The sequence below is a fragment of the Alosa pseudoharengus genome, unplaced genomic scaffold (assembly GCF_046254945.1).
Source record: "Alosa pseudoharengus isolate Yale_2024_CS ecotype anadromous, Long Island Sound unplaced genomic scaffold, YU_APseudo_1.1 YU_APseudo_1.1_scf_21, whole genome shotgun sequence".
Taxonomy (NCBI): domain Eukaryota; kingdom Metazoa; phylum Chordata; class Actinopteri; order Clupeiformes; family Clupeidae; genus Alosa; species Alosa pseudoharengus.
In genome coordinates this window covers 20,659,499-20,674,106 of record NW_027468674.1, presented here as the reverse complement: position 1 = coordinate 20,674,106, position 14,608 = coordinate 20,659,499, and the positions used below count along the sequence as shown (strand labels likewise).

General features: G+C 44.3%; 1 protein-coding gene across 4 annotated transcripts in view; it reads left to right on the top strand.

Annotated features, from left to right (window-relative positions):
- The window catches only part of pald1a (phosphatase domain containing paladin 1a), a 91,121-nt gene that overhangs the window by 11,196 nt on the left and 65,317 nt on the right, over positions 1-14,608 (top strand). For all 4 annotated transcript variants that reach the window (XM_076298120.1, XM_076298119.1, XM_076298118.1 and 1 more), the window contains exons 2-8: positions 6,227-6,421; positions 6,796-6,898; positions 7,598-7,777; positions 8,267-8,431; positions 8,931-9,091; positions 12,416-12,491; positions 13,939-14,099. In XM_076298120.1, the coding sequence (XP_076154235.1) occupies positions 6,240-6,421; positions 6,796-6,898; positions 7,598-7,777; positions 8,267-8,431; positions 8,931-9,091; positions 12,416-12,491; positions 13,939-14,099 (1,028 nt within the window). In that variant the 5' untranslated portion in view covers positions 6,227-6,239. The remainder of the gene's footprint in view (positions 1-6,226; positions 6,422-6,795; positions 6,899-7,597; positions 7,778-8,266; positions 8,432-8,930; positions 9,092-12,415; positions 12,492-13,938; positions 14,100-14,608) is intronic.

The window sequence follows — 14,608 nt, the reverse complement described above, 5'->3', positions numbered from 1 at the left end:
AGAAAAATAGAGAAGAAGTGGAAATAAAAAAGAAACAAAATGTGTTTCCTCATCGTCTGCTGTGTAGTGTAGGCCTGTGTTTGGGTCTGACTTTGTGTGTGTGTGTGTGAGAGAGAGAGAGAGTGTCTCTGTCTCTCCTGCTTGCCGTTCTCCCACCCCTCTTGGTCTCCTAAGAATGAGGAGCCCCCTTCTCTGCATCCTTCCTCTTATTAGCGCACCCTAGGACAGATGCATCCTGCAGCTGCACTCTCTTTCCTGTCTGCTTCTTTAGAGCCCCCTTTTGTCCGGCTTGCTTGCTCACTCACTCTCTCGTTCGCTCTATCATTCGCTGGTTGGTTGGTTGGTTGGTTCGCACACTTGCTCTCGCTCTCTCAGCGATGTCAGGATGCTGCCGGAATTTCAATCAGCCAGGGCTAAAAAGAGGCGAAGTGGGGCCTGGGCTTGGTAGGACCCCCCCCACACACACACACACACACACACACACACACACACACACACACACACACACACATACATTCCCCCCACCCATTGCTCTCTCTCTGTGGTGTCAGGAAAAGTCTCACTGGCCAGCCAGAAGGAGGTGATGGTGGTTGGGGGGGGGGGGCTGTTGGGGGGGGGGGGGGGGGGGGGGGGGGGGCTGTTGGACCCTGTCAAGCTAGTGGCAGACCAGTTTCATTTGAATGGCTCACAAAAGATTGGCTTTTTGGAAGAATGCAACTTCCCTCCTAACCCCACCACACTAAACAACCGCCCTCCACCAAAGCCACCCTCCCCCAAGTGTTCTAACTGGAACAAGAACTGCATGACGTTAATGGGGAAACGGATGGATAGATTTGGATCACATTTCATATCACATGTTCCACTGACCTTTTGTTAACATTGGAACGGGAACATTTCTCAGAGGATGGACATGTCTAATTAAATTATTGTCCGCCATTCTGTTGTTCTTCCACTCTGCTTAAACTGACCTTTGAAATTAAATGATAAATCAAATGCTGCATTCACCTTGAAGTCAGTACTCCCATGTATCCTGACCAGGTTAGGTATGTACTGCATGATCATACTCATATTGGTGTGCAACAAGTGCATTCTTCATGTCATAATCCAAGTCCAATAGTCATATTTGGATGGTATCTTTTGGCCAACCGTCCAGCCCTGGGCAAAGTAATACTGGCTATTCAACAGGCCTGTTTGTGTCTACTCGGCCTGACATGCTGTCTTGGGGAGAAAATCATGCTTTGGGGAGAATATCTCCAGATTAGCTGATGGCTACTAGTGGCAGGTTGCATGAGTAAGATCATAAATGTGTCCCTTTTAGAGAAGGTTCCAGAATAAACAGAGGAGGGAAGTGTGGTTTTGTATACTATTCTATAAGTGGATGTTTATCAGTCAGGGCTTTTTCCTCCTTTCAGTCAAAAGATTTGTGCTTGATGAGCAAGGCCTAGAGGCGAACTGCAGAGTGTTTGTTGATGTTTGGTCACACAGAAAGGTCAAATCCTCTCATTACAGCAAGACAGTGTTTCTGATTTGCTTTAAAAAGATTGTTTTGTGCTGCATCTGTGCTGACCTTCTAGCGCTTACAGCACTAATGGGATTTATTGCTATGGGGTGGTGTTTCACCAGTGGTGACATTTTGGGAGTAAAATTAAATTATCCGGAACAGGAGGATTTACTCGTGAGATGATCATTTTTATCATTTAACGTTTTATATTTTTATTCCTTTTTCCATGCACCAGTGATGAGAAAGAAGGCTAGCTCTCTGGTCCACTGTGCCCCTCTTTGAAAAAAAAAAAAAAAAACGCTTTACGGAAACCATGGCAGAGCACAGTCCTCATAGGAGCCCAGTTATTCTAGCAAGCTGTGAATCATGTTATAACTGCTCCAGTTTGGTTCAGATAGTCTGTAGTAGTTGGATTATCAGTGTGACTGAACTACTGTTACTGTCCAGGAATTCAGGTCATGTGAGTCATGCTCAGGATAGGCCCCTTCACTCATAATGTTTATTGAAATCAAATTGCTTTGGTATGTATAGTATATAGGGTCATTCCACGCCAAGTCAGCCACCCATGTACATGACACCTCTCAGATTTTGCTGAAAAGTGGTGAAAATATGCCTTATGTTACCAAACGGGTCCAAAAACCCTCTCCGGCAGAGGTGACTCTTGGGACCCCATATTTGTATCCCCAAATCACCATGTGGGCACTTGATGATCCTAATGGGATTTATACCAGATAAAGATACATATTTGATCTTTCTTTTAATGAAATTTTTGACTATGAAGCGCCATAATGTGAATTTTATTCTTCATAATGCACCATTTTGGGCATTGTTTCCAGAAGTCCAGAAATTGGACCCCCATAAAACCCCCACCAGTGGTACCATACCCTTCAAATTAATTTTGACAAGAGCAAGGTTCCCACATATAACAAATAATCCTGTTTAGAATAAATATGATCATTAATTGTGGTGCTAAGGCCACCCAAAAAGTAAAAAACCACACATGCCGTCAACATTTTTTAGGACTTTGGTGACCCACCTCTCACCCAAACAGTAAGGAATGTTTCCAGCCTTCTACCACTATTAGAACAGACATTATGGGCTTCCAAAAATGGTAAAAGATGAAATGTGAAATTCCAATCTGTCAATTAGGGCCGTGGCACCCGAAATTCAAATGGACGCCACGGGCAAAGATATTGACCTGAAACTTCAGATTCCCTCGTTTGGTAACATAAGGCATATTTTCACAGCTTTTCAACAAAATCTGAGAGGTACCATGTACATGATACCCCGATATTGGCTGTTTTCACATGGAATGACCCTATAAGTATATAAGTCCGTGAAATCCGTGAATTAGTGAAACATACTCAGCACACAGTGAACACACAGTGATCCCGACGCAGTGAGCTGCCTGCTACAGCAGCGCTTGGGGAGCAGTGAGGGGTTAGGTGCCTTGCTCAAGGGCACTTCAGCCGTTCCTACTGGTCGGGGTTCGAACCGGCAACCCTCCGGTTATAAGTCCGAAGCGCTAACCAATAGGCCACAGCTGCCCCTATATGTTATATTCTATGATCTCTAAAGGGAGGGACATGTTTTGTATTGCTGACTGCCCTACTTCACTTGTGTGTGCCTGAGCTACACCAGGCGCGTAACTGAAGCGTTCCGTTCGCGACGCGTAAAATCCATTTTAGATGAATGGTCTATTTTTTTCGAACGTACGCCCCACTGTCACGTCTGGTGTAGCGACTTCCATTGATTATAATGGAAGCTAATTGTTGCAGCAGACGCAACGCGAACGGAACGCTTCAGTTACGCGCCTGGTGTAGCTCAGCCCTTAGTCCTTGTGTCCTGTTTCCTTCCTGCTCTTCCCGCACCACTTTGTGCCTGTCTGCCCTCAACCTTGTCTGGGGTCTCCCTCCATCCTGTTCCCCTTCATCTCCTCTGTGCCAGCCTCAGGTGGTTAACAGACCCCCCCTCACCCACTGGCAGCCAGGTGCTGATGAGGCCTTCTTCCTGTTAGAAGGGACTAACCCTCCGGCCGCCACCTGTGTCACCATCGGCTTTTACGGTCTTAGACAATGGCCATTGTTAATGGCGTAATGCAAGCACTATTTGAATTGAATTCAGTTAACACATAAAATGTGTTCATGAAACACCCTAGAAATACACTGACTGTGAAACCCTATTGTATGCTATACAGGTCTGTTTTTCTGCCTTGTTAATCTGAGTAAAACCGCGGCCATTGACAGGTTTGTCTTAATGCAGCGTTTGCTCTTCACAAATCTGTGTTGTTTACAAGGGCTGAATGATTTGGGGAGAATATCTAATTGCGATTTCCGAGATTGCGATTGTGATTTGATTTGCGATTTAATTGCTTTAATTGCACAGTACCTCTGTCTGATGAGTATGGCTGTGCGTCACATAAAGATGAAATTAATATGTAGCATTATTGACCATTGGGTAAGCTAGCCGCACAATTAATTGCAGCCTTTTTTGTGATTTGCTAATTACATAAGTTCAAATTTCAGCCCTAGTTCACTTCAGTGTTCCCTGTCACTTTCTGTATCTCAGCGGTTATGTTAAGACAAGATGGTGCTGCATCATGTGTCGGAGCCTTGAGTTCTCCTTGTTCACCCAGTCTGGGCCTGGGTGACAGTGCCGAGTGCTTAATTTAAATGACTCGTAGCAGCTGTAAGAAAGGGGCTGGATGGGGTATTTGTGTAGACAGGACATGTGTTGGGCTGTTTTTTTATCTTTTTTGGCTCGGGATTAAGTGCCTTGCTCAAGGGCCCAACAGGGGGGAATTTTTTTTGTTTCACATAAAACTCGATTTTCGATTTAAAATCTTTTTTTTGCCCAGCCCTAAGAGCACGTCATTCAGATTTGTTGATTAGATTTTTTTTTTGCTTCTTCTTTTAAATCAGGAGGTTTACCAGAAATGGTACAACGGAATGAGTAGGTGACATGAAAAACATGTCATCAATGCCAGGGAAGTCCGTTCACTGCAAGTCATGTTTGTTAAGAAACTTTCAAGTCTGTTGATGTCAACTCTTTGAATGTAGAGAATGGCTGTGTCCTTCACTCTTCAGTGGTTGGCTGTGTGCTGGGTGGTGTTGAATGCAAGTTTGTGTGTGTGTGTGTGTGTGTGTGTGTGTGTGTGTGTGTGGGTGTGTGTGGGAGGTCTTTTATCAGACAGCCTTCAGTGGTGAACGTGGAAGCTCAGCCAGCTCACAGACATCATTAGGTGTTGGTGCTGATGTGCATACTTGAGTTAATGGGAAGGTGTGGGTACTGTATTTGTGCAAGTTAGGGTGCTTATTGTGTGTGTGTGTGTGTGTGTGTGTGTGTAAGGGAAATATTGTGTCTCTGTGTTAGTGGGTTGGGGTATCTCTGGGAGATGGAATGTGGAGATATGTATGTGTGTGTGTGTGTGTGTGTGTGTGTGTGTGTGTGTGTCTGTCTGTCTGTCTGTGGGCTGAGATTTCTGAGCCTGTGATCATAAAGCTGTGTGTGTGAGTGTCTCAGACATGCCTCAGCAGTCTCGTTACGCCTTGACAGTCTCCATAACGATTTCCAGTGTGTGTCCCTCAGACAGTCATTCTCTTGCTGCTTCTGCAGTGCGGCTTGAGGAAGGGGGGGGGGGGGGGCAGCAGAGATGAAGGGATGAGAAAAGAAAAGGAAGGAGGAGGGAAATGGACAGACACAGGGGGAGGGCAAATCAGGGGTGGTGGTGGTGGTGGGGTGGTGCTGAGGAGCCAGACCTGGTTTGTTTATCTGCTGTGCTTGCAGCAAATCCCTTGTTTGCTCTGGCGGGAGTGGATGGGGCCTGCAGAAATGTTTGGATTGTTTAGAGGAGGGCCTGCTGTGCATCAAGTGTCCTCTAATTAAGGTGTAAATAATGCCACACTTCCCCCATTTAAGCTCCGCATCGCAGAAATAGCACATCGAAGACGCGGAGTGATTCTGAGTTACGGCTGGAGCGCATGAATGTGCCATGACATAATAGATCTTTGTCTGTGGTCAGGGTGAGAAGTATATTTAGTTTGCCACTTTAGACTGCAAACCATCTACAGACCAGTGTGAGATGCTGAGGCCAGAAATTGCCATTTTGTCTTTTAAAAAAGATTGGACTTCACACTAGTCTTTATTATTTATTGATTTTGGCCCTTTTTGTCATACCCGACTGCTTAAACGATTCACTAGATCACTCGAAGTGTCTGGAAAGAATGAAATCTAAATGACTTGATGAATAATTAATGAAAAATTGCCAGCTATGTATATTTTTGGCAGGATGCATATTTGAAATGTAGCATTGGCTATTACAAGGTGACACTGTCACTATTATTGTAAGTCTACAAGAGGGTTTATATTTTTAGCAACAACAAGAATAAAAAAACATGCTGCACCTTTTCAATACGCTCTTGACCAAAGAGGCAGAGGCATTTCCTTTACTGCCTTGGCCAGACAGAAACGTGTGAATGATCCAACACAACCCCCCTTCCCTCCCCCCCCCCCACACACATACACACACACTCCCCCTAACTCATTCAAGCCTTTGGCACAGTTGGAGTTTATCATGTGAAGCACCATCTCATTTGTTCCGTTGTGTTTTCGTGTGTTTGTTGTTGACTCTGCTGTGTTTTTTACTTCCTGTGTTTGCTGTGATGTCGTCGTCGGCGTCGTCTCTGCTGCTGCTGCTGCTGCCGTGGTGATGGTGGTGATTGACAGCTGCGTGTGGAGTATGGGTACAACTGCCAGTGCCGCGCCACACCCCCCTGCAGTGCATGAGGGCGTCCACAGCAACGGCAACGGCATGGCGGACAGCAGGCAATCCCTGAGCGTCAGCTCGCTCCAGACGGTCAGCATCCACAACAACAAGGCAAAGTCCATCATCACCAACAAAGTAGCACCGGTGGTCATCACGTAAGTGTCGAGCGTCAACGCAGCGGGTAAACATCTGATTAGGCCGTGGGTGAGGGGTCGGGGGGGGGGGGGGTAGAGGGGGAGCTTTAATCCTCCCAGATGATGGTGAAGGATGGGAGGTGAGAATCTAGATAAACATCCATAGTCTGAAGGTCTGGAGATGGTTAGCTTACATCTTGAATTGACTCCCAAGGCACATGGTTAGTTTTTTATTAATGCCTTGCATTTGTCAGCGGTATGTATCAGAGCATTAAACTTCACTGCCAGCATCTAAGGAATGGATAATGGAGTCATGCCACTTATTCATGATTATAGTTTGTGGTGCGGTGGTAGGAAATGGGGCCTTTTTGTGAATACTCTCTCCCTCTCCCCAGGTATAATTGTAGGCAAGAGTTCCAGATTCACGATGACCTTCACAAAACCAATTACAAAGTGGGCAGAATTTCCGACACCATGCCTGAGCACTATTTGGTGCAGGTAAGTGGAGATGACTTACTCATCCAAAACACTCAGCTGTTTGTCAATGACTCCAATATAGCTAGATATAACTGATTGACTTTAACTGTTAATTTGATCCAGAAACCTTGTCACAGAGATACATGTTCACTCCTGCCCCTAGTTCATTAAGGCATCAGCCTTTCAAGCGTCATATGAAGTGATGGGCTTGTAAATAAGCTGTTCTGGCTCTTCTGATCTGACGAGGGCTGATTGGAGCGTGATCAGCCTCGTCTTGACGCTTTGAACTGGCTCAGCCCATCTCCGGGGGCCATAGAGGTCATGCGAGTGACCCTATTGTTTCAGCTGGAGTTTCAGTTTGCCGACAAGTGGGCATGGTTTCGCTTGGGCCTGACGCGAATAAGTTCAGAAGAGGGAAAAATTCACACATCTCTACTAAGGCCTCAATGTCGTTTGCTGTATTTTTCTTGCCCTGACGTATTTAGATAAGTAGTTACGTTTATACTTGCGGGTGTATGTGGTTCTTCATCTATTAACTGTCACACCAAGTACATTAATTGCTAGAAGCAACCTTAACTAAAGTTAATATAATTTAACTTTAAATAATTTATGGTTTCTGGTTTTTGGAGTGAAGAGATGAACATTCTAGATTATGTTTTGTTCTAGATTATTTTTGACTCGCATTGCACTTTTTTAAAGGATTGCTTTTCTCATCCATAGGGGAACTACTTCATGGTGCAGGACGTGTACAGCAAGGCAGATGTTTTGAACACTACAGCGAGTCATGGAGCTCCCAACTTTCGCCAAGTCAAGGGCAGCTACCCACTCTTTGGCATGGGACAGCCCAGCCTCAATGGCTTCAAACAGGTCCTCCAGAGGCTGCAGAGCCAAGGCCACGAGGTAAGTCTCCTGTTCCTTCCTTATGTTGGTAATAGGTTATAGCTTTGTAAGAGGATAAATCCATATATATATGTGCCTGTGGTCCAGTATTTTTGTAATCTTAAGGACATGGTGCAGAAATGTGGGGTTCTTACATAAACATTGTCAGCCACTATGCCCTAAAGACTCTCCCATGTCCCTAAATGGAAAGTGAAGTGGGAGATCAAGCCATGGTAAATTACACAGGGGCATTGCTGAATTCCTGAACCATGTGGTACTCTGAGGATGAAGGTTGTGGCAATGACACAGCCTCTCTAGAGGGTGTATTTTGGTTTCTTAGAAAGGGTGAGGCAAACCGTTTTATTCTCTCTCTCTCTCTCTCTCTCTCTCTCTCTCTCTCTCTCTCTCTCTCTCTCTCTCTCTCTCTCTCTCTCTCTCTCTCTCTCTCTCTCTCTCTCTCTCTCTCACTCACTCTTTCTCTCATCCTTTTAATGTTGCTATTTTTGCAAGGAGATCATTTTCCTCTGCGTGCGCGAAGAACCGGTGGTGTTCCTGCGCCTGGCGGACGATTTTGTCCCGTACACGCCCCGCCGGAAGGAGAACCTCCATGAAAACCTCCACAGCCTGGACAAGGAGCTGACCGCCGAGGCACTGGAGGTGACCATCAGGAAGGAGGTGAGCTTGCAGCAGATGGCTTGTTTGAAAGACTTTATATCTATGCCTCTTGGCATCAATATTCAATGCCTTTTCACACTACGACGGTCCCCGGTTCATAATTTTTTTTTCAAAGGTTCATTAGCCTACCCGATCAACATCATTAAATAGTGCAATACCCAGCAATCCAAGCGCACATTGCCAATGTCAGAGACTTCCTTCTGTATGTTATAAGTCACTGTAGCGTCAGAATGGGTTTGAAGCTATTATTTTAGAGTAAAGGAACTGCATAGTGTTGCTTTAAAACTCTGGTAATGACCATATAAAATGCCTTATTTAGATGACTCTTGGAAAAAACTGGTGCTTACATTGTTTGATAGAAAATGATGAAAGCAGATTTAGTCTCTAGTGATCTCCCGTAATAGAGCCATTTGCTTTGCTTACTGTCTCAGTATTTGCTTTGCTTACTGTCTCAGTATTTGCTTTGCTTACTGTCTTTGTTCTGTTTTCCTCCCACCAGCTGCATGACTTTGCCAAACTGAATGAAAATGTGTTCTACGTCTACAACGACATCGAGCACTTCAAGGACGAGCCTCAGAAAATCTCCATCTCTTGTGACGAGGACATCCACATAACGGAGGAGGTCTACAAGAGGCCCATCTTCACCATGCCTGCCTACAGGTGCCTGACCATGTCTGACCACTGCTATTTATTCATCAAAGCACAAAGCAACTGGTATTACGCACTTTTCTGACTTGTTTTGAATCGCCTTTGACTAGTCAGAGTGGCTGCCTATGGGCATACTGAAACATGTCCTAAAACAACCCTTTCAAAAACTGTGAAACTCATTCAATTTTCCTTTAATTGTCACCTTCTGTGTTCCTATAAGACTCCTCAAGGACCCTTAATTGTCACTTCTTTACTTAATCTTGAGCGTTGAGTCTCTCTAGAGCAGTGGTCCCCAAACTTTTTCTTCTGAGGGCCAGCTCACTATGCCTGGCTCTAAGAGAGGGCCAGAGACTCGGAATATATCGGTAAACATAAATAGCTTAGTGCTGTGAACAACGACAGTCTACCTTAGTTAAATATTCCATTACATTTAATCATAGGCTACTGCAATTTAATACCATTGTTAGCTGTGTTTATATTGCCATCATGCCATGTAAAATGTAGCTCAAATGAAATAATACTAATAAAAAGACTATAGCATTCCCAAAAGTATTAGCAGGGAGTCCCAAAAGTATATTTTATTTAAAATGTGTGAACTCTGAACTCTGTGTCTTTGCATACACAGCTCAAGTTGTGAACAAGCAATATCCTACAAATAATTTAAAGTTCTCAAACTATGAGTTTTATGAAATGCTGGCAAAAACATCTGGAATGACCACCATTCTAACTTTCACTCACCTGATGAGAACTTTGTGAATTGTGAATTTGGATGAACATTTGAACGAGTGAATAAGTCCCAGAAATATGACTTGAGAAGTTAGGATGTTTTTAACAATTTATTGATAAACTTTTAGAATACTTTGAGCACTGATGCAGTCAGCATAGGCCTCTTACATTGTTTGCAGGTATAGGCCTACATTTCATTCCGTTTTCGATGGTAAATGCGAAACAGCGCCAAAACAACCACCAGTGGACAAAAAGAGTATTACATGTGAACTGTTAAGACTCGCCATAGAGAATGAATGGGGGAAATTACAGAGGTTATAGTTTGACATGTCGTACTCCCGTGCGGGCCAGATGCTATACATCACAGATAGGGTTGCAAAGGGGCGGAACATTTCTGGTAAATTTCCAGAAACTTTCCGGAAACTTACCATGGGAAATTAAGCTGGGGAATTTTGGAAATATTCCAAATTGGAAACTTTCATGGAATTAAAGGAAATTATGGGAATTAATGGGAATTTACCGGAATTAACTGGGAATTTGGGGTAATTCATACAAACTGTTTCATATACAAACATTAACATTTTGTTTCGTAATAAGCAATATGATTTGTATGTTCGTATTTTCGCTTAGCTTAGCATACAAAGCTAGCTAGCATGCTAGCGGGAATCCCATTCTCTGCCTATGGTTTACTAGTGTGCTAAACTAGCAACACTGAACTGTCCAAGATACACCACACCACTCAACAACAAAATCTGATTGGTTGGAAAATGTTTCCCCCATGCATATAAACGCACCATAGGTTTCCTTTATGTCTAGCAGCCTATGCCGATTGCTGTGTGCATGTGATTGACATATGTGCAGGGTAGAAATTCGACTGAAATTGCATTAAATCAGGTTGTTTTAACTAATATTAGACTGCAAGATGGGGTTTTGTCCACTACATTTAAGTTCCCTGTTATAGACTAACTTGCCATATTAAAAATTCCCAGTTTATTCCCATTAATTCCTGTTTATTCCTGTTAATTCCCATATATTCCCGTTAATTCCCATGGAAAGTTTCCAACTTTGAAAATTCCCGGAATTTTGCAACCCTAATCACAGACATGTTTTGGGGGGCCACCCAAAATGAGGTGGCGGGCCGTAGTTTGGGGACCACTGCTCTAGAGTGAGCACAGCATATGAATCAGTGTTGCATGAAGGCACTCTGCTGATGTCCACTTCTGTGAAGAGCTCCTAGTACAGTTCCACTTGATCTCTTGACTTCTGATGTAAATTTACATTTGCACTTCAACACACAAATCTGATGTGTATCCTTAACAATTTACTGTACAGTGAAGAATAGTGCTTCATCAATCAATATGACCTCCTGTTTAGTGGGAACTGCAAATTAGTCAGTCATAACGTTACAGCGAACTATACACAGCCATCTGATATCCTATATGGATGTATGTCAGCACGACATTGCCCCAATTGCTGCAGAAAACAAAACCTGTGGGCTGTCAGAGCTCTGTGGTCTTCTCTCTGTGACGTGTGTGTACACATACACACACACACACACACACACACACACACACACAGAGCTGTCTTTCTCCAAGCTCCCCCACCTCATTTTCTATCTGCAGCAAATACACAGACATATTTTCTCTCATCTCTCCCTCCCTCTCGGTTTGTATATGGGGGATGTTTGTGTGACGGCCGTTTTTGTTTTTGCCGGGGCCAAGCGTTCTCTGAAGACCCACCATGTCCACAACATCCTGTTTGTAATCAGATCAAGCCCCGACTGTTTATTGAAATGTAATGAGCGACCAGGTCATGTGAATGAGGCTTTTTGGGTTTTTGGAGCAGTGCAACAGAAATACAGAGGTCCCAGCTGTGAAGACACTGTCAGTTTGCCCACACAGACACACACCCACACACACACACATGCACGCGCACTTGCTCTCTTTCTCTCGTGCTCGCTCTCTCACACTCGCTCGCTCGCTCGCTCGCTCTCTCTTTCTCTCTCTCTCTATCTCTCTCTCTCTCTCTCACACACACGAACACACACACTTGCTTGCTCGCTCACACACACACACACACACACACACACACACACAAACACACACACTTGCTTGCTCACACACACACACTTGCTCGCTCACTCGCGCACACACACACACACACAAACACACACTTGCACTCTCTCTCTCTCTCTCTCTTTCACACTCACTCACATACACATACACACACACACACACACACACACGCGCACACACACACCACAGCCAACTCCTTCAACTGAATGACGTTATGGACTGTGTGTGTAATGAACGAGCCTCTTGAGCAGCCCCTCATCATTGTGTGCAGTCTCTTTGGGGCAGTTTACAGAATGATAATTTGCCCTTGACCCGCCCTGACAACGGTGGAAAGGACCACTAAACAGCTAAAGAGCAGCGTGTTGTAGCTAAAGAGCAGCGTGTTGTACAGTAGGGGAGAGGGTTGTAGCTCTATGTGGTGACCTTTTAATGGCAGATTTGTTTTAAATATCTTACCGTGGAAAATGGATAAAAAGAAAGCACAGAATAATTTTGGCTTTATTTTGATGAGGAACTGTGTCATCTGTCTGTGTAGGTATCAGAGATTGCCCCTGCCAATGGAAGGAGCTCCCCTCGAAGCAGAATTTGATGCCTTTGTGAACATTCTCAGGGTAAGTTTTTTTTTTTTTTTTATTATTTTTGTAAAAAATTTTTTTTTTAAAAAGAACCAAACAGACAGACGAGAAAAAAACGAACCCATCCCTTAGAACCCATCCCTTAGAACCCATCCCTTAGAACCCATCCCTTAGAACCCATCCCTTAAAAGCCATCCTTTAGAACACTTCCGTCAGAATTTCTGCATGAATATAACAAGCATGAGCAGCTGGTGCCTGACCATTCCCTTTGGTTATGCAAACATTTTCTTGAGCATGAGTGACTTATGGAAGGATGGAAAATTCTAGAACATCTGCAGAGTGTCAGAGATGCTGGTTGGCAAGCAGGTGAGAACAATAGGACTAGATCCTTCAGCACCTTGCCTCAACATCCTTCGCACGTCATCAATCATAGGTAATCATAATAGTTATGAAAGTGGCGCATGATATGATGGGCTCACACGGATGCTCCAGGTTGGCTGCTGTCAGGTCGTCTCTCCCCACTCCAGGTCTGGTTTTCATCTCTGGGCTCTACACCAAATTCTCTCTCTCTCTCTGTCTCTTTCTCTTTATCTCTCTCTCTGTCTCTCTCTCTTTATCTCTCGCTGTCTCTCTCTCTGGCTGGAATTTTTTTTCTGTTTCGGACACAGCCTATACGTCTTCACTACTCTCTCATTTTTAGTCACCTTTATATTTTTTTCTGTGCCATCTCCTGGCCTTGGTCCGCAGTCCTTTACTTGTGAAGCATTTTTCTTTTTTAGTTGGCCTGTATTTTAGTAAGGTCCAGAGCCCTTACGCTTTAATGTCATGGATCTTTTTAATGTCATGGATATGGATCATGTGGCCTGTCATAAGTAAGTCAGTTTTCTTTCTTTCTTTCTTTCTTTCTTTCTTTCTTTCTTTCTTTCTTTCTCGTTGATAAAAAAAACATATTTAAGCTTCTATAACACACAATGCTCTGGCCATTAAATAGCCTTAGTTGCTGAAATGGCCTTAAATTAAATAAACAGACAAACTCTCTCTTTATTCCTCTCTCTCTCTCTCTCTCTCTCCCTGTCTCTCTCTCTGGCCTGTATCATGTATATTTCAGCTCTGTTCAGACAAGAATGAGGAAAAGGCCCATGAAATGCCTTCTTTGGGCAAGGCAGCAAGGACATTTGCTGACGGGGTAGAGAATACTTGCCCACTATGCTTTGTTGCTCACTATGCCTGCTATGGCCACTCTTCAGCCTCAAAAAGGTCATGAAGGGAGCAGGCTCATTCATTTCTGTTAGACAGCAGAGGCAATATGCTAATGGAATAGTGTGTGTGTGTGTGTGTGTGTGTGTGTGTGTGTGTGTGTGTGGGGTAAGCCTGCTACACTCCACCTCTAATGAAGGCTCACTCCCCTTTGTGTGAGTGTACTGCTCTTCTATGTGTGTGAAGCCTCTTTAAGACAGTAGCCATTGTTTCAAACCCTTTGCAGGAGACGCCCAGCCTCTCACAGCGACGTGACCCCTCTAAGCCCCTGCCGGCCCTCGTCTTCAGCTGCCAGGTGGGCGTCGGACGCACCAACCTGGGCATGATCCTTGGCACACTGGTCCTGAACCACCTTTGCCCCGACTCACCTGCACCTGAGCAGCCAGAGTAAGGACACACCTACTCCAGCTGTTTCAACGAACATGCACGCACACGCGCACACACATGCACACGCACGCACACACACACACACACACACACACACACACACACACACACACACACACACAGAGGAGCATACTTATACAGTACACAAAAGCAAACACACACATGCACACACTCATTTACATACACAAAAGTTGCAAGACTATGGGATGGAGTAGGAAATGGAGACAAAATTGACAACAATGTGCAGGACTGAGCAGCGGCCATTTTTTGATGCGTTGAAAATGATTCCAGGAAGTAGGGGCATTATAGCAGAAGGGTGACTTTCCCAGCTCAGAATGAATGAATATTGTCTACCTGATCAGAACCTGATTCACATTGCTGTTTTTATTTTTCAAGACCAAAATGGACCTACATAGAAATAGATATATATATATATTATTATAAAACTCTACAATGTAGCCTTAGCTGGTGATGACCTGGTGAGGTCACCCTGTTGGGATTTGAAGAAT